This window comes from Astyanax mexicanus, chromosome 20 (genome assembly GCF_023375975.1).
Source record: "Astyanax mexicanus isolate ESR-SI-001 chromosome 20, AstMex3_surface, whole genome shotgun sequence".
Classification (NCBI taxonomy): Eukaryota; Metazoa; Chordata; class Actinopteri; order Characiformes; family Acestrorhamphidae; genus Astyanax; species Astyanax mexicanus.
In genome coordinates, this window is record NC_064427.1 from 17151184 (window position 1) to 17175897 (window position 24714).

Genomic DNA, 24714 nt, shown 5'->3' on the forward strand with positions numbered 1-24714 from the left:
TGGAACGCGCCGAAGCAGCTCTCGCGCTGCGTGAGAGAATATCCATTAGACTGCTTAATGGTCTCTGCTGAGTTACATCAGCGGCTCGGAGCCGAACAGCCGAGGTGTTTCCTCAGTCTCGGCTCGGCTCGGCTCTAACAGCCCATCGTCCTCTTCAGTAATAATCCACACGGCGAGAGAGGGCAGCCCCCGGGCGCTGACCCGCGACCGGCGCTCCTGAATATCCGCAGAACCGTCGTGAAGCCGCCGCTCGTGAAGAATCTGCTTTCAGAACAGAGCTGGAAGCGCCTGAAGTGACCCTGCTCTTCAATTGGGTTTCTAACTGTAGTGTCAACCAGTATAGATAATAAAAAGCTCACTCTGGTGCAATACGTGCCATACAGAGAGCAACAAAGGAGCGGGACTGAGCATGCTCAGCGTCAACCACACTGAAGACAAAATAATATATAATTTTGAGATATAATATGAAATTAAACAAAATTTAAGGTAAAACTGCTAAATAAATACAACTAATCAATACACATGCCATATTTTATGGCATTAATAAATACTACTTAGAAAAATTAAACAATACTTAAATATTTTTCATACAAATATTACAAAATTCACTTGGAAAAACGAAAAACTGTTTCATCATATTTTGGCAAAATTGACAACATTCTGCTGAACTAATAGAATAGGTTGTGATTATATTCATTCAGACATATTTAGATTTAGTATACTATAGTACATTTAGTATACTATAATATATTATTTCCTACAGTATACAGTTTATACTAACCAAAACTTTACCCAGCCTTTTCCAAAATCTAACCCTAACTATTGCCCTATTCCCAATCTTAACTACAATCCAAATCCTAAAACTAGCTATACATTGCCTTAATCTTAATCTCAGTCCAAAATATTAATCTCAATATCAACCTAGTAAATAGTCTTAACCTCAATCTCAGGACAAAACATAATTCTAACCATCATCATGGGCCTAGTCCTAAACTCAACTTTAATCAACTTTAATCCCAAACACAATTCTCAATTTCTTAACTTACATGCAATTAAGTACAAATTAAAAACTGGTGTCAGTTTGACTTCTTACATACACGCACATATGGATTTAGACAATCCAAAAAATGTGAAAAACCACACTGAGAACAAAATATTATATAGTGAATATAAGAATATAATATGAAATTAAACAAAATTTAAGGTAAAACTAATAAATAAATAAAGCTAATCAGTACACATGACAGATTTGAATTTGATTTAGAAGTTGATTTAGAAAAATGAACAAATACTTAAACAGTTTTGACTAAAATATTAAGAAATTCTCTTGGAAAAATGAACAATTGTTTCATAATATTTTGGCAAAATTGAAAACATTGTGATAAACGAATAGAATAGGCTCTGATTAAACTAATTCAGACATATTCAAAAAATGATCAATTTCAATTGCAAAACAAATAATATTAAGGTTACTTAAACAGACTAAGCTACTTAGACTTTTTTTTAATATATATATATTAAGCATATTTAGTTTGAATGCATTAAATGAGCCAGTATGCTATTATAATATTAATAACTAGAAATAAAAATAGGTCAAAATGTAGACATATTCAATCAATGAACAAAAAAAATATTTTTATATACTTTTTATACATCAATATTTCTGATATCCTGGATTTTGTCCAAATATACTGCATAGAATAAGCATAAATTCAACATGTGTTGACAAATTAAGAATTACAAATAATCAACAAAAATAGCCTGTTTTTTCAGCAGGTTGATTGATAAGGTTGATACAGTTTCTCATGTACTGCATATCTGATGGTGTCTTTGGGTAGTGTTCCTCCTGGTGAGAGATCGTTACAACACGTCTGCACAACACATTCAAAGACATTTTGCCCAGTTCACAGACTTTGAAAAGGGGTAAATAATTGAACTAAGAGGAGCGGAATGATTGATATGTGAAATATCATTATTTATATCAGTGGAAGTGATTTGATTTCCAGAGTATCTGCAGAGCTTGGGTTTGGGACTCTGCTCTTCTTCACTAGTTAAAGATCCATGTTTTATATGACATTAATAACTGCATACAGATCTCTAAATGTCTCTCGCAGTAACACTGAAGGTCAGATTTTACTTGATATTAAAAGTATATTCATTTTCCTCTCTAATTACAGTACCTGTGGGGGTGGGGTTTAGTGTGGGGGGGGTGTATACTGCATATGCTCCACTCATTTCATTGCTCAAGTGCCTGTGATGTTCAGCACAGTGAGAAAAACTATCCAGTACAGATTTACCGCAGTGTTCAGACTTAACACGTTTTCTCATTCATAAACGAGGAGATTTTACTCGTACGCATGAAAATGGAGCTTTCGCGGTTGCATGATTCTTGAAACTTGCATGATTTATGAGCTACGCTGGTTTTAAAACACTCTCAGAATGATTCTGACTGTAAGTTTTCCAGAGAAAGAGGCCGGAAAGAAGGAATAACAGCAGAGGATTAAGGTTTTAATAAATGTCATAAAGGAAATGTAGAATCTGTATTCTCAACAGTGGTAGAATCTCCATATAAGCTTGAGTTGGACAACTTTGAAAGCATCCTCAAGTGTAGTCTCAAAGGCCATCAAAGACATTATGATGAAACCGGCACTCATCAGGACTGCCGCAGGGAAGAAAGAGCAAGAATTACCTCTGAATCTGTATTCTAAACAGTGGTAGAATCTCCATTTTTGTAAGTTAGAGTTGGACAACTTTAAAAGTATCATCAAATGTAGTCTCAAAGACCATTAAAATCATTATGATGAAACTGGCACTCATCAGGACTGCCTCAAAAAAGGAAGAGCAAGAATTACCTCTGAATCTGTATTCTCAACAGTGGTAGAATCTCATTTACTGTACGTTAGTGTTGGACAACTTTGAAAGTATTCTCAAATGTAGTCTCAAAGACCATCAAAAACATTATGATGGAACTGGCACTCATCAGGACTGCCTCAAAAAAGGAAGAGCAAGAATTAACTCTAAATCTGTATTCTCTACAGTGGTAGAATAGTAAAAAACATAGCCAATCAGAATCTTTATTTTGTTGTTAATTGCAGAAACAGCTGTACAACTAATGTTAAAAGGCTTGGTTGCAGTTTGTGTTTTACACTGCTTTGGAAAAAGGGGATAAAAATTAGATATAAAATTAGATTAAAAGAAAACACACACTGAAAAAAAACATGTGAACATTGTTAACAAAATTAAACATTTAACCATTTAAATAAAGATAAAAGGATTTATTTTGAGTGTTCCTTTGTAAAAGATTAATAAACCCTTAACAACATTTTAGTCACACATTAACAACATATCAGTGAAGTAGCAGTACTGAAGCCACTGATTACACTGTGGTAAAAATATTTAAGGTAAGGCTGAGTAAAGTTTATTTTAGTAGAAATAAACTTTACCCATTTGCCCACTTCCAAATCCTAAAACTAACTACCATCCTGGCCATGGTCTTAATCTTAATCTTAGTCCAAAATCTTGATCTCAATCTTAACCTCAACCAAAAACATAATTCTAACCATCATCATGGGCCTATTTCTAAACTATTTCTAATAAACCCACAATTTGGCCCATTACACGCCAATTTAAAACTGGTGTCAATCCAAAAAAACTAAAAAACAACTGAATTTAACTATTAAAGTTTAAATATCTACTGAAAGTTCAGATGCTTTTACATCATCAACATGTTGATTGTTAATACTAGATATAGAAAAGTTACTGGGAGACTGATCAACATTTATTTCATTTAAAAAGAACCACTCAAAATAAGCTGTTACCGGAACTCCCACATCTGTGCAGGTTGTGAGGTGTTATCTTGTGCATGAGGTTGAACACTGGCCAGAATTTTAAACATTCCTCAACAGGGTCACATGTGTACCGGGAATAAAGGACATGACCACCCACAGTGGACAAGATTAATGATAGAATTGTCCATGTGAACAAAAAAAAGCTCGAGGGACTTGATACTAATTGCTATCCTGTTACTTTTAACATTGCTAATTGCTGGAGTGCACTGCTTGTTGTGTGTTAGCGATATTAGCCTTAGAACAGCAAAAGCAAGAAGCCAACGTAGAACATATAAACATACTGTAGAGAGACAGACAGACAGAGAGAAAGACAGGGATCCTCAGTGAGTGCAGCTGCAGTCACGAATGCTATAAGCTAGCTTAGCATAGCATGCATATTACTGCGCATTAAATTCACAGTGAATAGCGGCGCTGATTTAGCTGGGTTTCCCGGCGGACTCTGTGTGTTTCCAGGGTCAAACAGAAACACTCCTCAACGTCTTCAGAACAGCAGTGAAAGAACTACAGGGTGTGTTTTAGAAACTGCCGCCTGAGACCACCATGTGCTCAGGCATACTAATGCCCATACCTCCATTACTGAGTGGTTTCTCAGCAGACTGGCAAGCTGTGAGCATATATGTGTATCTTATATATGGATATATATGGGCACATACTGCATATTATAAAGGATTAGACATATATTTTGAATGATGTATTATAAACTTTGAAAGTATCCTCAAGTGCAGTCACATAGACCATCAAAAATATTATGACAGGCTCCAAGTGGTCCAGAAGACGGCTGGAAGGGGGTGTCCCTATGATCGGGAGATTGCTGGTTCGAATCCCGGTCATGTAGCTTGCCTTCAGCTGCTGGAGCCCTGAGAGGGCACAGCTGTCCTTGCTCTCTCTGGGTGGGTACAGTAGATGGCTCTCTTTCCCCTCATCACTCCTAGGGTGATGTGGATCAGCACCAGGCTGCATCTGTGAGCTGATGTATCAGAACTGAGTCGCTGTGCTATCCTCCGAGCGTTAGTGCTGTGATGCTGCATCAGCAGCAGCTCAAAAAGAGGCAGAGTCTGACTTCACATGTACCGGAGGAGGCATGTGCTAGTCTTCAGCCTCCTGGTGTTGGAGCATCACTAGTGATAGGGGGGATATACAGCTGTGTAACAGCTAAATGAGTGGGAAAATTTGCCAGATAAATTGGGAGAAAAACAGGAGAAAACTCAAATATACTTTTTTGTTTAAAATATGCAGAATATCCATGATATGTTCTTGCACATACCCTATGGTCTCACTTTAAGGTTATCACCTAGAATTATGGCTTAAAATGTTGGAAAACATCCATTTTATTGCTGGTTTGAACGGTAATGCTGCTCAAAAAGAGGTGAAGTCTGAATTTTAAACACAGTGTTTTCAATGGGACTTGCAGTGCAGATGTGGTAAATGTAGTGTACGCTGCACAGACCGTGCTTTTAGTGTGTAAACAGCATGGAGCAGCAGAGATTTGTTTAGCGTTTGTTAATAACAGTATATTATCTGGCTATGTGTCAGATTGAAGTGAGCCTTATCAGCAGTTTAGCTCAATTAAAAAGAGTATATATGATAGCTGGGTTGGATCGAGACCAGATCACATTCTCACCACAAGCAAACTGCTCCAGAAAAAAAATAAAATAATAAAACTTAGACCTTAAAAAAAAAAAAATAAAATAGACCTTAAAAAATAGAATAATGCATTACTGATCCCATGTTAATCACATGCATTAACTCGATTTGTTTTATATTACAGAATCCCATGTATTCTTAAATACAGTATGTATGTATGTATGCATTTAAAAGTAAAAAAAATGATCATATTTTGCCATATATCAATTTCTGTATGGGTGTATTTAAGAAGCAGACAGAGAGAAAGAGAGAAAGGAAAAAAATGACGTTATCATCAGAGCTGAAGTGGAAGAAATCCACATGTTTTACAGCTGTGCTTTTCAGATCAGATTAGAGACACTTTCTCATATGCGCTTCCAGATCAGATACAGTGTGTAGTATTTTACCACAGTGGCTGTGAGCTCTCACATGATTATTTTAGTTTAATATTGCACTTCATTGCACATATGAATAACATCCAGCATGGGAGGAATGTCTGCAGCAGATAATTTGATGGTGTACACACGGGTTCTTTTGTATATGAGTCGCTGATAGTGCAGAAAGATTCTAATATATACATTGTTTGACATTTGTGGACAAAAATGGAACATAAAAGAGTCGCTAGCAAAGTAAAAACACCTTAAAATATTTGTGAAAAAAAGTCTTATTTTATTTAATTTTAACATTTGGTCCTTTTTCTAAGAAATATTAATATATCAGTATTTATTTTTTAAAGAATGTATTTATAGATAATGTTGTTGCACTATATTTACTTCACCTTTGAAAAAAACATAGGAAATTGAACCAAAAATGGAATTAAATGGAAATGGTTAGACAATGCTTGGCACTAATGCAAAAGTACTAAAACACCTGCTTATTTCAACCGCACACCGTGCAGATTGATTTAGGGGGTGTGTCAGTGTGTCTTTGCTATCGTAACCATGGGAAAAGTACACCTTTTACCGCATATACTAGGCATGTACAAATTCTCTTAATTAATCATGGGTGTGGTTAATTTCGGGTGTAACGTGAAATAAACCAATCAGTGTGCATCTTGCTCATCATTCTCCTTAAGAGCCAGGTGAGCTCTGACTTTGGCAGATTGCTATTGTCCATCGCTTCTCAATATAGGAAACTGAGCTGCTCGTTCACGCTCTGAGGAACTCTAGCAGACGGTTGACTGTTGTCAGGGTGTAACGATGGAGCAGACGGGAGGCGGACGTAAAAGTGGGTAAGACAGACAAATTTATTAAATAACAAATAAACAAACAAACAAATAAGGAATAAATGAGAAAAAAAGAAAACATAAATAAACAGGGAAACAAACCAAGAACTAAATCTAGACAGATAATAACTAAACAGGGCTGGGGATATATACAGGGATAAATACGTAAATAATATACAAAATAAATACAAAATAAACAAAAGAAACAAGCAGGAAATAAACGTAACTAGAAATAACGTGACCGACAATAAACAAGAGCGAGTAAATTAGAAAGCAATGACGTGACGTGACAGACAACGGGGGAAGGTGCATAGACCGACAGCAAACATAGACTAACAGGTACTATTTATACTAACATGAAACACTGAACACCTGGGGAAAGGGCGGAGCTACAAATTAAAGACACATGACGGAAAAATACTGGGGAAACACACTAGGAAACTCTGAAACACAGGGGAACAGAGCGAGGACGTGACACAGGGTTTAAATCAGACAATCGCGCTGCTGTGTTTTTTGTTGAAAAGATAGCAATACACCTTTATATTTATGTACCTGAACACACCTTATTTTCAGACAATCAAGCCCATCAGTGTAGATATATTCAGAAGCTCTGTTGCTATTTAAACGATGCAGGCAGAAAATGTTAAAATAGTCTGTTGGTGGGGTGTAAGATAGCAATGATCAATGATGACTGGTTGTGGTTGTTTGGTTTGTAGACTCATTATAAGCCTGAAGATGATGATAACTATAATTATAAATGCTCAATTATCAGCCTCTCATTCTCTTCTACATATATAATAAAATATACAGTATGTTCCTTATTTAATAACTTGTTGTACTATTTTAGTCTACAATTAGCTCAAAAATCTATACAATAAAAAGACTGCACTTAATTACAGGCTGCGCAAACCGAACATCAGCAACCAATTAACTATAAATATACGTCCTGAGAGCACCACGGCAAAAATTATAACGTAGACTCTAATTCTGACACTAATTGCTGTGATACAGGCAAATGAAGCAGAGGGACTCCAGTGCATGAGCTCTGAACTCCAGTAGAAAGTAAAATGCTCAGTTTATTTTGGATAACTTAATGTTAATAGTGTGCATACCATCTGTGTAAAACATTATTTATCATTATAATTATATATATAGGAGTATTTGATGTGAATCCTGTTGGTAATTACATTAAATGGTTTTTATTTTTATGTATAAGGAGTAGACAACCTTTAGTTTTAAGCCTTGTAGGTCCATACTCCTCATTTACTGTGGACTATGCTAACCCCTAATGTTTAATGTAATTTAAATGGTAATATAAACGTTTTGTGTTGTGTAGTGGATAACAACACCACCTTCAAGTCTTAGCATTGGCTAAGACTCAGCATTGACCAAGTGGCACAGGCAGATTGTTGTATTATACTCAGCAGCCGGGGTTGTTAAGGTCGGACAGATGCAACTCAGGCTTGGTTTGGGGAATTCAAGATTTTTGGTAGGTTAAAGTCTTATTCAAAGACTTTTATTGGTGCTGAGTTATGCGATAGCCTTACATGGTGAAGGTGGTGTTGTTATCCACTACGCAACACCAACCATTTATATAAGCATTTAAATGAAAGCAAAAAAAAAAAAATGACTGAGAACAGCAGGGGATTTCTACAGATTCCTTTCTTTTCATTTAAGGAAAGAAAAAAAAAACAATCCAATCCAGCCCTGTGTGAAAAAGCAATAACTGGCAACGAGTCTTTCACATCTCTGTGAAAAAAAATTGTTTCACTCTTCTTTACAGGATTGATTTAATTCAGCCACAATTTGTGGTTTTCCAGCATAAACATCCTGTTTAAAATTACCCATAGCATCTAAATCAGACTAGGCACCTCCAAAACCTTCATGTTCTGGATTCTTTTGGCATCTCCTGGATGAGTTGTTCATGCCCTTTTGGAGTAATTTCGGTTGGTCGGCCGGTCACTCCTAGGAAGGTTCCATGTTCCATGTTTTCTCCATTAATGAATAATAGTGAATCACTGTGGCCCTCTGGGGTCCCAAAGCCTTTATAACCTTTTCCAGACTGATAGATGATCAATGACTTTGTGGCAAATACTTTTTTACACCACTATACAAGGCTAAAACTAAAGGTAGACAAGCTCCAGACCCAGGTTTATGTGTTTGTTTGTTGTATTCTGTACATTTAGTCCATTTAGTTTTGGTTTCACACTGCAGTTTAGTGACTAAAGAACTACATTCTGTAATCATCACCTGCATTGGCAGCATCTCTCTATACTTGACACTGATTGGTCCATGGAATGATTTGTGTTGGATTGTGGTGTTTTGTTAATTTGGCAAGTTGCCTTTCTAGGTGTTGTGCCAAATTCTGCCTCCCTGCCAGAATCCAAATCTCTTTCCTGCAGCAGAATAAGTGTACCAAATTCCTTTTGAATTTATTTTATTTCTGTTTAAAAGTAAGGGATAATTTACAGTTACAGTAGATACAGTATTCATCAACATAATAATTATACCTATACTTCTGTGTGACTTGCTTGCATGTTAGGACAGGGGGTCAGATTTTGGCAAAACACTTTTTTTCCTCTTCTATTTTTTATTGTGTGATGATTGCCTTTCTTAAATTTACTGTAATTGATCAGAAACTCTGAACTCTGAACCTTCTAGAAAGGTGATTAATTTAACTGTGGTGTCTCAGGTGGTTGATGTGGTGTTGTAAAACAGCTGCTAGATGGGTGATATAATGTTCTTGCAAAGGTGGTTGCGACAATCTATAGTTAGTTTAGTGGTCGCTTTGTGGCTGCAAGGATGGTGCGTTGTGGTTGCTATAGGTGGTTTCTGTGGTATTCCAGGTGGTTAATAGTGTGTTTGCATTTATTCCTGTGAGACACAATTCAGTCATAAATCAGTTTCTACATAGAAAATAAATGTCCAGTCAAAAAACTGTACAAACCTACAAACCTAAATTAGATTAGAAGGCAGACAGACAGTCAGATAGATAGACAGATAGATAAAATCTAAATAAAACTAAATAAATCAGATTTGTCGATATTTCAAAAGCTGTTGGATCAGTTAATCAGCAAAAATCTGTCTGAAAAAATTACAATATAAAGAAAACGGTAACACTTTATTATAACTTTCATACCATTAACTAATGATTAATAACTGTTATTTTTCAGTTGCTATCACATTTGTAAATACTAATAAACACATTAGCAACATGAACTGCAATTGATAAATAATTGCCTGGTTTAAAATTCGTATTAACTAGCGATTTATTAATGTTTAAATTCTGATGAGCTGATGATTTGCTACCATTTTTAATCTGAATATCCATGCTGATAAATAAGTTTCATGTGTGAGCATTTGTTAATATTCAAATTGTGATGAGCTACTGCTTTGTTCATATCATGATCATAATGATCATTAGTTAAAAATATATTAATGAAAGTTATTATAAAGTGTTATCAAGAAAATTATATTTACAACAGAATAAATAGAATAAATATAGTGAATAGTCAAAATACACACTCTATTCCAATTTTTTTTTAAAAAACAATTTTCAAAAAATATATATTTATATAATGTTGCTATAGTGGTGTAACCGCCTCTTCCCCAGTAACTCCACAGCCCTTTTTCTGCCCTTTTTGTGGGGAAAAATAGAATATATAAAGTGAATACTCTCATAATATACTCCTAAAATACTATACCCACAAACAACTATTCGGGCAAAATGTGATACTATAATTCCAGGCAAAAAAAATGCTATAATTTATCACAATCACACAATTACACATCCTCATATCTGTCTACACCTAATTCTAATGATAATAATGTGGATCAGATTATAATCTGACCTAAACGAATGTACCTAAATGAATAAAACAGAAAGATCAGATTCAGATCTGATTGAAAAGACGCAGAAAAACAGGACGAGATCTCTGGTCTTGGCTGCAGTGTCTCCTGAGTCCTGCGGTGTTAGTATTCAAATGCGGTTTTGTGAGTGTGTGTTTTCTGTGCTTCATAGACTTATGAGTGTGTGTGTGTGTGTGTGTTTTTCCTCGCAGAGTGAAGAAGACGGTGTGAAAGTAAAGACTGCCTCGGGTGCCGTCTCCTGCAAGGCCGTCATCGTTACATGCCCCCCTCATATGGCAGGTGAATGAGTTGGTGTGTGTGTGTATAAGAGTGTGTGTGTGTGTGTGTATAAGAGTGTGTGTGTGTGTGTGTGTGTGTATGAGGGTGTTTTGTGAGTGAATGCACCTCATAAAACCCCTCTCTGCTGCAGTGACGCAGAACAGCTGTCAGTCACACGGCTCACCCAGACGCTCTCCTGGGTTGTTGAGGCTCCGCCCCCTGGAAGGTTGATTGGCTGCTGGAGCGTAGGTGGCAGCTCGAGGTGTGGAAGCGTGTGGAGGCTGTGTGTGATGTTTTTAAGGGCTTATTGTTAGATATGGTCAATTTCATTTTGAGTGTGTGCACAATTTAAATATGGAAAAATTTCACTCTTCATAAACCCCATGTTAATATTTACAGCAACAATAAACTTTAAACCAACATTGAAGGCCATAATTCCAGGTGAAAACTTAAAACTGAGACCATAAGGCACGTGCAAAAACATAATTTTCAGCATGTTTTATAAGTAGAATGAGAGATGCAATCAAAATCGTTTTGATCTGCTGCTGATGCTGTAGCATTACCGAGTAGCATCACAGCGCTAACGCTAGGGGGAAAGCGCAGCGACTCGGTTCTGATACATCAGCTCACAGACGCAGCCTTGTGCTGATTCACATCACCCTAGGAGTGATGAGGGGAAAGAGAAAGCGCGCCATCTACTGAACCCACCCAGAGAGAGCAAGGACAACTGTGCTCTCTCGGGGCTCTAGCAGCTGATGGCAAGCTGCATGACCGGGATTCAAAGCAGCGATCTCCCGATCATAGTGAGAGCAACATTTTTCTTTTAGCAACACCAAAGCAACCCCTTGTGATAACATAGCAACCTCCCACCCGGTTATGAGCTATAATAGTTTACTAGTTCTGAATGTTGTTTGATTCTAAACTGTGTTAGTTCCATTTTTTTTTTTTTGGCATTTGTGTTTCAAAATATATTTGAGGCACAACTTAACTTAACACAACATAATAATGAAATAAATTATTGGCTTTATCTCAATCTGGTATTTATGGGAGATTTTTGACGTGTCATACTGCTTTCCACCTTTTTATTCCTCTTTTTAAGGAGTTTCTTATATTATTGAGAACATTGAATACTGTTGGTGATGTTAAACAGCTGCTAGAGGGTGCATGGTGTTTGCTAGGTAGTTGCTGTGGTATCCCAGGTGGCTGGGAGTGTGTACATTCATTGCTTTGGGACAAAATAACAATATTAGGTTAAAAACAATGTATACAAAATAATGTATACTACAGCCTATCACACAGTCGGGCCAAGCCATCAGAAACTGAACTGTGGAATGAGTTAATCAGCAAAAATCTGACAGAAAAATTAAGATATATACGAAGAAAACTATATATTTACAACCCACTTTATAAAGGTTTTTGTATTACTTTAAAATAAGACTACCTTTATATAGGGTTTATACATGGTTTACAATTAGTTTATTAATGGTTACTAATGAGGTTGTAAATGCCTTAAAAATCATTAATAATCAGTTATAACACATACGTAGAAAGGGCAACAGTGACCTGTTGTTTGTCAAATACTGAACCCACAGCCATCTATATTGTTGACCTTTCTACGTCTGTGTTATAACTGATTATTAATGGCATTTATAACCTTTATTAGTAACTATTAATAAACTCATTGTAAAGCATTTATAAACCCTTTATAAAGGCAGTCTTATTTTTTTAAGTGGTACCAAAGTTTTAACAACCCCTGTAATAACTGAGTGGCTATAAGTGAAGTGCACATTGATACAGAGTAATTACAGTTGTACAGGTTATGTAATTACACTAGAGTTAAAAACAGTCACAGCCCTAATTACATATCAATTACATACCATCTATGTATACGCGACTTATTCACAAGTTAGACACAAGTCAAAATTGACATTAACATGAACAACTGTAATATATGTGTATCAATGCAAACTTCACCAGTAGTTATAACACAGTTATTACTCCATGAAGTTATTACAAGGGTTATTAATAAAGCAATAGAACACGAGAGGGAGTGTGTTATTACGAATTACGTAGATCATCACAGCCGTGATGTTATTTGTGATAACACACGACCTTGAGTGTTCTATTGCTTTTATACAACAGTTTTTTTTTTACAAAATGAATAAAGAAAATAAATCAAAGAACTTTAAGAACGCCAGAACGGTTTCAGTCTCAGATTGTGAGGAGCTCTATTTTAGGAGCTCTGTTCCCTTTAAGACTTAAAATTCCTGTTTTTATTCAGTAAGTTATGAGCATGAGAGTAATATGCAGAGCGTGTGGTTGTGAGAGAGAGATTAGAGTGCAGGCCTGCCGCCGGGGCCGCGGTGGTTTAAGGGGTTAACGAGGCGGCGTGTGAATTATGCCGAGTGACGGGGCTCCTGGGAAACGGCCCCTAAATCAGAGGGGAGGCGACGGCCGACAGCGAGCCTTAAAAACCGCAGGCACCGCCGAGCCGCAGACACCTGTCCAAACGCATCGGGGGATAAATAATGGAGAAAGCGTAGCTCCGAGTCATCCGCGTGACCCGTCCTCCGCTCGCACGCGGCCGGCTCGGCTCGTAAAGTGCCAACTTCACCATCAGTCGGAGGAAAGAGAGTGGAAGGATGAGCTGGCGAGTATCACACGGTTACAGCGGAGGATAATTTAAAGAATGAAAGAGAATGAAGGAATTGTTTAATACATAAATAAAATAAAAAGCAATCTACCTACTGAACTCAGCTGTAGCGATGCTGTGTTCATAACAGTTTATAAAACTAACTTTAATACTGCATAATAATAGGTTGTGTAGAAATAATAACTTTTTTGCAGGAATTTAGGCCTGAACCTGGTCAAATTATTCGTTTGCACTAAAATATTAGTGTGTTAAAGTTCCTAGATTACCGTATTTTTTTGACTATGAGGTGCACTTAAAATTCTTTAATTTTCCCAAAAATCATTAGAGCTCCTTATGTATAAATTCTACCAGTCAGGTATTAAGGAGCAGGAAAGCCACTCTGCTGAAGTACAAAGTTATACAGGAGTTTCAGTTTAGTTCTCCATCAGTATTAGCATTAGCTGCTAACTGTGCTAAGTGCTCTTTCACCGTTCAGAGGTGAGTATTATCAGGCTGTACCCTGCTGCTAACCCCGGCTAGCACTGCGTGAGCAGCATAAGCACTAGCCACTTTACAGCTCTTCTGCCATTCAGAGGTGAGTATTGTCAGCCTGTACCCTGCTGCTAACCCTGGCTAGCACTGCTGGAGCAGCATTAGCATTAGCCGCTAACCACAGCGCTACCTCTTTTGCTGTTCAGAGGTGAGTATATCGCACTGTAGTCTGTGTGTTTACTGTGTTAAAACAAGCCACGTGGTATGAAGCCCTAGCTGGTAGCGCCCTGGCTTTTTAAAAAAAAATAAATACAGTTTTGTTAACTTAGCTTAGCTTCACAGGTCTGAATTTAGAAGGAAAACACGGTGACACCACTGTTCCTACTACTAGTTATTAGACACTAGTGTCGCATAAAATACGCCTTATAATCCGGTGTGCCTTGTGTATGCTCTAAATGGCATTATTTTTATTTGGAATTTGGGAGAAATGTTGTCTGTAGTTTATAGAATAAAACGAACATATAAAATTTACTCTAACATAAACCTATGAATAGCAAAATCAGAGAAACTTATTCATAAACTAAAGTGCTCTCTTCATTTTTTTCCAGAGCTGTATATGTTTTCTCTTTAGCGCCCTCTAGTGTTTGACCAAATTGGAAGATATCTAGTACTCTTGCTATAAGTGAATCATTTTAACAGTTACAAAAATGCGCTATGCTAAAAGAATAAAGTACCCAACCACACACACACAAGCAAATGTAGACACACACCAACACACACACATACCCACCCGCCAGATGTCTTCAGCAGCTCCAGGCAGCCGTACGTTCGTTATGCGCCTCATCCTTTTGAACCCAAGCAGTTTATTAGCAATGCTGTTGTTGTGGATTCGGCTTCATTTCGCTAATTCTTCAGAAGAGAACGTCCTCTTTCATCACGCCGCCGCATCCCGACGAGGCCGGCTTTCCGTACGTTACACTTCAGATGTTCCTGAGAGATAATCTGCTTGTGTTTTCGGCGTTTCCAGCCCGGCGCCGCTGCTGGAGGAGGCTCGGCTGAGTCTGGCCTGCAGCTGAGGAAGAGACATGCATGGCGATAATGATATTAAGCCTGTGTTTAGAGCTGAACTGCACACACACACAAACAAACACACAAATATAAATTACAGCTCGCTGCTGTTTTCACACACCGACACTGTCTTTATAGTTTGTTTTTGCCCAATTTCTTCCCACCTGCCATGCAGGTCTCTCCGCTTACCTACAAAGCTGGAGGACGGAGGCTAACACGTGCTATCTCTCTAACTCAGACACGTGCTTCTATTTACACTGAAAAAAGGTGTAACAACCATAATATTGATTTAACTCCTTGAACTCTAGGCTGTTTTGGTGTGTTTTTTGTCTCTGTTTTTGTTTTCAGTTCCTCTTTCAGGTCTTATAACACAGTAATTATATCAGACAGACACATGCCCTGATCTCTTTTACTCCAGAAGACATACGACTGCTCAAAAATATAATCATTTAACATGTAAAAGGAAGCAGAATTGTTATATTTTCCTGGAACTGATCATGTTTTGCTCAAAATTTTACCAAGCGCCCGTTTTTTTTTTTACTTATTTTTGAATGTATAGAGTTTAAATATATTCACACCTAAGATATCTTTTCAAAAATGGTTGGACTAGAGTGTTTATGAGTTGAAAGCATTGATGATTTAAGTTCATTTCATGGCTTATTAATTATTACTTTGATAAAATACATGGAGAAACAGCATCAGGCGGAGTTATTTTTCTTGATAATCACACCTCTAGGATACATGTAGATACTAAAAACCTGACACTCAGAGCAGCCTATGCCTTTCAGTATTTTAATCAGGACACACAAAGAAAACTAGATACAAAAATGTAAACTTTTTAGTCTAAATAAATAAAAATTTAGTTTAGTGCAAAATAACTACTTAGTAAAAATGTGCAAGTAAAATTATTAAAAACTATATCAAGTAGTGCGCACACCATACACAGCTTTAGTTTGAGTAAAGCAGGTAGTTTCACACTTTTTCTGTGGACACTTTTGAGTCATTTACTGATATTATTTGGTTTGAAACATCATATAAATATGTTTGAAGCACTAAAGGTGAATAATATTGGTTGGGGAAGGAGATCTCACTTTTTTAGGTGTTTTTCTCAATGGGTTTCTTGTAGATGCTGTACCCTTTCTAACCATATATGGATTATGTTTATATGTGAAGGGATTCCTGAGTAATTAAGCTGAGAACACAAGGTGAGATTTTGGACGTAAAATCCAAAATTTAATCAAAGCTAAAACAATACATGGCTGTAATAGAAATTAATAGATTTTTCCAGATAAAAAAATAGTGTAAAAAAGTGTATTAATTATTAATCATATTTTTTCTTTATTTTAAAAAACGTTTTGATGCTTGGGTTAAATCAAATATTGATTGATTTAAATCAAAATGTTAGATTCTAATTAATAGGTTTTATTTTTGGCTGAAAAGAAAATTACAGAAAGTTTATAAAATGAACTAACGGAATAAAAAAAAATAGTTTAATTAAAGCTGAAACTATACATGGCTGTAAAAGAAATTAACATATTTGTCCAGATTAAAAAAAACAGTTGAAAAAATGTATTACCGTATTTTTCGGACTATAAGGCGCACCGTATTATAAGACGCACTATCAAAGAACGCCTATTTTCTGCTATTTTTCCATACATAGGGCGCATCGCATTATAAGGCGCGTTAAGTGACACTAGAAAGGGTGCCTATATCAAAGTGAACAGGGGTGGCGCCATGTTTCCCTTCCCCCACCGGGGGTGGTCACTTGCCGGTGGAGCGTCTCAGTATACAAAATATAGCTCTTTCAAAGTCAAACGAGTGCTGGATATTAATCTACACAGATTCCTCTCATGAAAACTGTTTATTTGGGTGAGTAACGTGCTTCAGTTTATTTACAGTAAGCTTAGATTTCCAGATGTCCACTAAGGCTTGCTGCACCAGCGTTAGCATAGCTATCCGCTAGCACGCTAGCTAGTCACCTAAACTAGTAAAGTTAACCCAAACTTAAACGACAGCGTTACACTGAGTAATCCTGCGTGTTCTGGTAAGACAGTGAGATATTAGCTAGCGATTCGTCCCCCGTAGCTTGTTTTAACACGGTAAACAAGCAGATTACAGGCTGATAAAACTCACCTCTGAGAGAGTTAGCGCTTAGCATCTAGCTAATGCTAGCCAGGCAAAGCAGCACAGACTTACAGGCCGATAACTCACCTCTGAACGGTGAACGCTTAGCGATTAGCATCTAACTCTAATAATACTGCTCCAGCAGTATTAAAAGTGCTAAATTTTGAAAATACTGATCTCTGAACAGTGAAAAAGCTAGCTAGCTAAGCGGTTAGCATCTAGCTAATGCTATTTATTGCTGCTCCAGCCTCGGAGCGGCACGGCTCTGCACGGAGTGTGTTTACTGCTCCTTACACCTGACGGGTAAAATTTAGATAATACTGATCTCTGAACAGTGAATAAGCTAGCTAATGCTATTTGCTGCTCCAGCCTCGGAGCTGCACGGCTCTGGACTCTGTATAGCACTGAAACACTGTATAACGCTGCACGGAGTGTGTGTTTACTGCTCCTTACAACCTGACGAGTAAAATTTAGATAATACTGATCTCAGTGAATAAGCTAGCTAGCTTAGCGGTTAGCATCTAGCTAATGCTATTGCTGCTCAGCCTCGGAGCTGCACGGCTCTGGACTCTGTATAGCACTGAAACTCTCTATAACGCTGCACGGAGTGTGTGTTTACTGCTCCTTACAACCTGACGAGTAAAATCCATACAAAAGGCGCACCGTATTATAAGACGCACTGTCAATTTTTGTGAAAATTAAAAGTTTTTAAGTGCGCCTTATAGTCCGAAAAATACGGTAATTATAAATAATATTTTTTCTTTGTTTTAAAGATCTTTTTTGATGCTTGGGTTAAATAATATATTGATAGATTTTAAATCGAAATGTTAGATTCCAACATCAAAATAAATATAAAGTTTAAATATATGTAATATAAGTTAAAAAAGAAAAACTAATACATTTTGATGCAACAAATTAGAGTATATTTTTTAGGTTGGTCCAATGTATCTTTTTTCTTTTTAGTGTGTGTACTGACAGCATCTTCTCCAAACCAAACCTGCTGCTTACACACTTTCACAGCATCACAGAGCAGATTAAAAGACCTGGCCTGTGATGATTGCCCAATTAAGTCTAGCCAACACTGTCTGGAAAGCCTGCAAAGCTGCGTCAGGAGACACCTTGCTTTTATTTACTTTTCTTTGCATAAAAAAAAATCTGTTTATTTAGCATTTTACAGCACTGCGCTAATCCTTCTCCTCGCTAAGCTTCATTTTTTTATTTTTTTTTCGTTTTTGTCTTCATCAAGGTGTCCTTCTGGTATGAAGAACATTCTTTTTCCCCTGAATAAACAGTCTGCTTTCTTTTCCAGACTGTTCTTCTCACAAGCACAGATGCTGATGCTAATGCTAATGCTAATGCTCACTGGTTTCGGCCCTGCGGTGGTTGAAACACCTGGTAAGGGTCAGATCAGGGGAAAGAATATTTGTGGTATTTAGATCTTAGCATAAAAGCTACCATCACAACATTTTTAGTTCATTGGGCCCTATTTTACAACCATAGCAAGGTGAGTCGTGATGCTCATTGCTATCTTACACCCCTCCAACAGCCTATTTTCATCCCTTATGTCTGCCTCGCTTACATAGGAACAGTGCTTCTAAATATATCTACACTGATGGGCGTGGTGGCCTCGAATTGAGGTATGTTCAGGTCAATTTCTGGCTCCACCATTTGAATACCACCTAGACAGACGTCAACATTCAGAGGTTCATTGCGTTCACTTTGGCAACACAGCCACACACTGATTGGTTTATTTCACATTATTGATGTATACACGCAAGGTGTACTTTTCCCATCGTTACGATAGCAAAGACACGTTGACGCACCCTAAATCAAGCTGCGTGGTGCATGATTGATGACTGTCCTATATGTCACTAAAATAAAGCCCATATTGTGTTTTGTTGGTAAAGTAATGTTTAAAAAAAATTGAGTTTTAACAAATATTTTTTTAAAACTATCACGGTACCACAGTGCAGGAGCTCCTGAGAGCGACCATTTCTTTCACTAAGGTTTTCTGCTTTTATTAGGACTTCATTTGGATGGGTGTGCAAATACTTTTGGCAATATACAGCTCTGGAAAAAAAGAAGAGAGCAATTAAAAATGATGAGATGAGACTTTGATTTCACCAAATTAAAAAGCTCCGGATTAAATCAAGAGCAAGATGGATGATCACAAACCAAACTGAACTACTTGATTTTTTGCACCAGGAGTAAAGCAGCATAAAGTTATCCAAAAGCAGTGTGTAAGACTGGAGGAGGAGAACCTGATGCCAGAATGCATGGAATTAAAACAGTGATTAAAAACCAGGATTATTCCACAAAATATTGATTTCTGAATTCTTAAAACTTTATGAATATGAACTTTTTGTTTTCTTTGCATTATTTGAGGTCTGAAAGCTCAGACATTTCTCATTTTCTGCAAATAAATGCTCTAAATGACAATGTTTTTATTTGGAATTTGGGAAGAATGTTCTAAACAAAGTTGGTGCAGTAAAGCATTTATCACAGTAATGGTGCCATTTCTTCTCACAACATTTAAAAGACATTTTGGCACAGAAGGTACCTGGTCAGCAGCGTTAGCCAGCCACTGTTACCAGTTCTAGCTAGTCCCGGTTAGCAGTGCTTAGCCAGCCTCGGCTACCAGTGCTTAGCCAGCCTCGGCTACCAGTTCTTGCCAATCCCGGTTAACAGTGCTAGCCAGCCATGGTTACCAGTTCTAGCTAGCCCCGATTAGCAATGGTAGCCAGCTGCTGTTACCAGTGCTAGCTAGCCCCGGTTAGCAGTGCTAGCCAGCCACGGTTACCAGTTCTAGCTAGCCCCGGTTAGCAGTGCTAGCCAGCCATGGTTACCAGTTCTAGGTAGCCCTGGTTAGCAGTGCTAGCCAGCCGCTGTTACCAGTTCTAGCTAGCCCCGGTTAGCAGTGCTAAGACAGCCTCGCCTACCAGTTCTTGCCAGTCCCGGTTAGCATTGGTAGCCAGCCGTGGTTACCAGTTTTAGCTAGCCCCGGTCAGCAGTGCTAGCCAGCTGCTGTTACCAGTGCTAGCTAGTCCCGGTTAGCAGTGCTAGCCAGCCATGGTTACCAGTTCTAGCTAGCCCTGGTTAGCAGTGCTAGCCAGCTATGGTTACCAGTTCTAGCTAGCCCCGGTTAGCAGTGCTTAGCCAGCCTCGGCTACCAGTTCTTGCCAGTCCCGGTTAGCAGTGGTAGCCAGCCGTGGTTACCAGTTTTAGCTAGTCCCGGTTAGCAGTGCTAGCCAGCCGCTGTTACCAGTTCTAGCTAGCCCCGGTTAGCAGTGCTAGCCAGCCATGGTTACCAGTTCTAGCTAGCCCCGATTAGCAATGGTAGCCAGCTGCTGTTACCAGTGCTAGCTAGCCCCGGTTAGCAGTGCTAGCCAGCCACGGTTACCAGTTCTAGCTAGGCCCGGTTAGTAGTGCTAGCCAACCGTGGATACCAGTTCTAGCGAGCCCAGATTAGCAGTGCTAGCCAGCCGCTGTTACCAGGGCTAGCTAGTCCCGGTTAGCAGTGCTTAGCCAGCCTCGGCTACCAGTGCTTAGCCAGCCTCGGCTACCAGTTCTTGCCAGTCCCGGTTAGCAGTGGTAGCCAGCCGCTGTTACCAGTTCTAGCTAGCCCCGGTTAGCAGTGCTAGCCAGCCATGGTTACCAGTTCTAGCTAGCCCCGATTAGCAATGGTAGCCAGCTGCTGTTACCAGTGCTAGCTAGCCCCGGTTAGCAGTGCTAGCCAGCCACGGTTACCAGTTCTAGCTAGCCCCGGTTAGCAGTGCTAGCCAGCCATGGTTACCAGTTCTAGGTAGCCCTGGTTAGCAGTGCTAGCCAGCCGCTGTTACCAGTTCTAGCTAGCCCCGGTTAGCAGTGCTAAGACAGCCTCGCCTACCAGTTCTTGCCAGTCCCGGTTAGCATTGGTAGCCAGCCGTGGTTACCAGTTTTAGCTAGCCCCGGTCAGCAGTGCTAGCCAGCTGCTGTTACCAGTGCTAGCTAGTCCCGGTTAGCAGTGCTAGCCAGTCATGGTTACCAGTTTATAGCTAGCCCTGGTTAGCAGTGCTAGCCAGCTATGGTTACCAGTTCTAGCTAGCCCCGGTTAGCAGTGCTTAGTAGAGGTGTGCCAAAAAATCGATTCACATAAGAATCTTGATTCTCATTTACTACGATTCAGAATCGATTTAAAATGTCCCAAAATCGATTCTGAGGGGCGGGTTTTGGACTGATTTTGGGCTGGGTATTTTTGTTGGACCTGGCAACCCGCTTGTCCCTTCAAACCGAGGTCTTCCAGACCCACACAGAGCGTAGTAGGTGTTTGAGAATCACCGGTAAGATGGCAGAACAAGCACTATATTACCTTAGATTAACGTGTAGTTTTAATGTTTTATGGCAGAATGCTTCATAACAAGCATAAAAAAGATCGCTAGTAGTTAGTTTCAGTAACTGTTAGCTAGCTAACAAGCTAACTTTCCAGTTCCACCTTAAATAACGCTACAGGTGGCTGCGGGCTGCAGCATTTAAGGCGGAACGGAAAAATAACAATAAGCTAATCAGAGCTCATTTCAGCTCCTCATCACAGAGGAATTAAGGAATGGACCATATGAATTAATTTCTCCACCTCCTGCCCCCTTTCTGAAGAAATACAACGACCTTAAAGTTAACTAGTTAATCAGCAGCTGCTCCTGAACTTTAGCGCTTCACTGCTATCATCACATCAGCCCAGCAGCGTCACCTACACACCACCGCTAGTAGCCTGGTAATAAAGCAGTGTTATTTATTATTTATTTATTGTTCATTAACGTCATTGTGATATCCCAGTGATTTCTCTGTCACTGAGGACCCACATTCCTGCACATTTTATTGTTTTTGTAACACATTACCTTCTCCAGGACCAGTGTATATTTTGGAGGCTTTTTTCAATAAGATTCATAAGCCAGAAGCAGAAATTTTTATAATTCAAATCGTTTTGAATCAAAAATCGATTTTGAATCGAATCGTGGCCCCCAAAATCGGAATCGAATCGAATCGTGAGATAGTAATCGATTCCCACCCCTAGTGCTTAGCCAGCCTCGGCTACCAGTTCTTGCCAGTCCCGGTTAGCAGTGGTAGCCAGCCGTGGTTACCAGTTTTAGCTAGTCCCGGTTAGCAGTGCTAGCCAGCCGTGGTTACCAGTTCTAACTAGCCCTGGGTAGCAGTGCTAGCCAGCCATGGTTACCAGTTCTAGGTAGCCCCGGTTAGCAGTGCTAGCCAGCCGCTGTTACCAGTTCTAGCTAGCCCCGGTTAGCAGTGCTAGCCAGCCATGGTTACCAGTTCTAGCTAGCCCCGATTAGCAATGGTAGCCAGCTGCTGTTACCAGTGCTAGCTAGCCCCGGTTAGCAGTGCTAGCCAGCCACGGTTACCAGTTCTAGCTAGGCCCGGTTAGTAGTGCTAGCCAGCCGTGGATACCAGTTCTAGCTAGCCCAGATTAGCAGTGCTAGCCAGCCGCTGTTACCAGTGCTAGCTAGTCACAGTTACTAGTGCTAGTCAGCCGTGGTTACCAATTCTTGCCAGCCCCGGTTAGCAGTGCTAGCCAGCCTTGGCTACCAGTTCTTGCCAGCCCTGGTTAGCAGTGCTAGCCAGCCCCTGTTACCAGTGCTAGATAGTCCCAGTTACCAGCGTTAGCCTGCTGTGGTTACCAGTTCTAGCTAGTCCCGGTTAGCAGTGCTAGCCGGCCTTGGCTTACAGTTCTTGTCAGCCCCGGTTAGCAGTGCTGGCCAGTCGTGGATACCAGTTCTAGCTAGCCCTGATTAGCAATGCTAGCCAGCCGCTGTTACCAGTGCTAGCTAGTCTCAGTTACCAGCGTTAGCCTGCCGTGGTTACCAATTCTAGCTAGTCCCGGTTACCAGTGCTAGCCAGCTGTGATTACCAGTGCTAGCTAGTCCCGGTTAGCAGTGCTAGCCAGTTTTTGCATTGTCTTGTTGACAAATGACTTTCCTATCTTGTCTTTTCTTCTTGAAGAAAGCATATGTTTCTCTAAGGTCACAGAGATGTATTGACACACCCTCATACCTAACAGACCCCGCGCTTTTGAAAATATTCCTATTCCTGATAACAGTCTGCATGTTTGGTCTGAAGCACATGGCATCCATTCCTTCATGATCCTGTACTAGAAACACGTTGGACCTAGTAATCAATAGAAGTTAGAATATTTAATTGCTTTTTAATGTCCATTGCATGGTTTAGCATTTTTATTTTATGTTTGATATTGACCTTTTATTTCACAAACCACCCCTAAATAGTCAAATATGCAATATAAAACTGTTCTAAACCATTTAGTAAAAATCAACTTACAAATTACTTTGCCTAGTTGGTTTCAATGCTGCCATGCCCTAATGTCCGTGTTGCCGTGTTTTCCAGTGCAGTGGGCGGGGCTAAGCTACTGCTTCATTGGGTAGTTAATGATCTATTCTGATGGACAACAGGCAACATAACATAACTACTGTTATTATGTAGTAGGAGTGTGCTATATCGTATTGTACGCAATAATATCGCCAACAATTTTGAATATTGTGAACAATATTATAGATATTATACCCTGAAATATGGTGCCATATCACTCACCCCTAATCATCACATCAGGGTACTACTGTTTTACTATTTTTAGCAAAAAAAGAAATTCACACTGTTCTCATTTCCCATTATATATCTACTAGAGACAGATTATATCTGTCCAGTATCATTTATTTTACTTTAATGCTGGATATATGGAAATATTTGGAGTGCATTATTATTATTATTATTATTATTAGTATCATGACGTTCTGGGTCACTGACTTCTGTTACAAATCTGATAAAATTCTTGTATTTTTTATATGTCAGTTAGTTAAAATGTAGCTAATTTTCATTTTGTTGCATTAGTGTATTCTTGATTTTTTTTTTTAAGTATCGTTATTGCGAAAATACCATGAAATATCGTGATATTGCTTTAGAGCCATATCGCCCACTGCTAGTCCATTGTAGTGGCTACAGGGTCTGAAAGGGTTAAAGCTTTAGCTTGCTGTCTTCTCGGATTCAAAACTCACTTTTCACATTTCTGAGTCTGCGGTCGTATTGTCCCTAATTCCAGCTACTATAAGAAGAAGAAGAAGAAGAAAAAACCCAGCATGAGCCATCATGCCACTATGTACCATCTTCATCTTCCATGTTACATCTGCCCTCTCCAGTCCTGCTTCTCTGAGGGTCTTGCTGGGTTTAGGAGCTCTGAGGTTCCCCACTTCCATCCATTCATCTTTTATAATCACGTGCATCTGCTTTCCACCACCCCTCTGTTCTACTCTATCATTCATGAGCCGGGTCTGAGTGGAGATTAGTTAAGTCTTCCCCTGTTTACCGAGTGTGTTTGCTCTGTCTGCAGCCAATGAGCTCAACTTCTGCATGCGTAAGTGTGTGTGTGCGTAAGTGTGAGTGTGTGTGTGTTTGTTTCACACTCTAAATGTCACACACTGAATGTTGTTTGAGGACCTGTAATACTCTCAGATTACACTCGATGTCATTGATCGTAAAATAGCTTTAGTGAAAACTCTCACATATGTGTACTGTATGCT

General features: G+C 39.0%; 1 protein-coding gene across 1 annotated transcript in view; it reads left to right on the top strand.

Moving 5' to 3' along the window:
* si:ch211-127i16.2 (probable flavin-containing monoamine oxidase A) overlaps positions 1–24714 on the top strand; it is a 129331-nt gene that overhangs the window by 18279 nt on the left and 86338 nt on the right. Inside the window, exon 7 of the mRNA XM_022685306.2 lies at positions 10758–10845. Coding sequence (XP_022541027.2) covers positions 10758–10845 — 88 coding nt within the window. The remainder of the gene's footprint in view (positions 1–10757; positions 10846–24714) is intronic.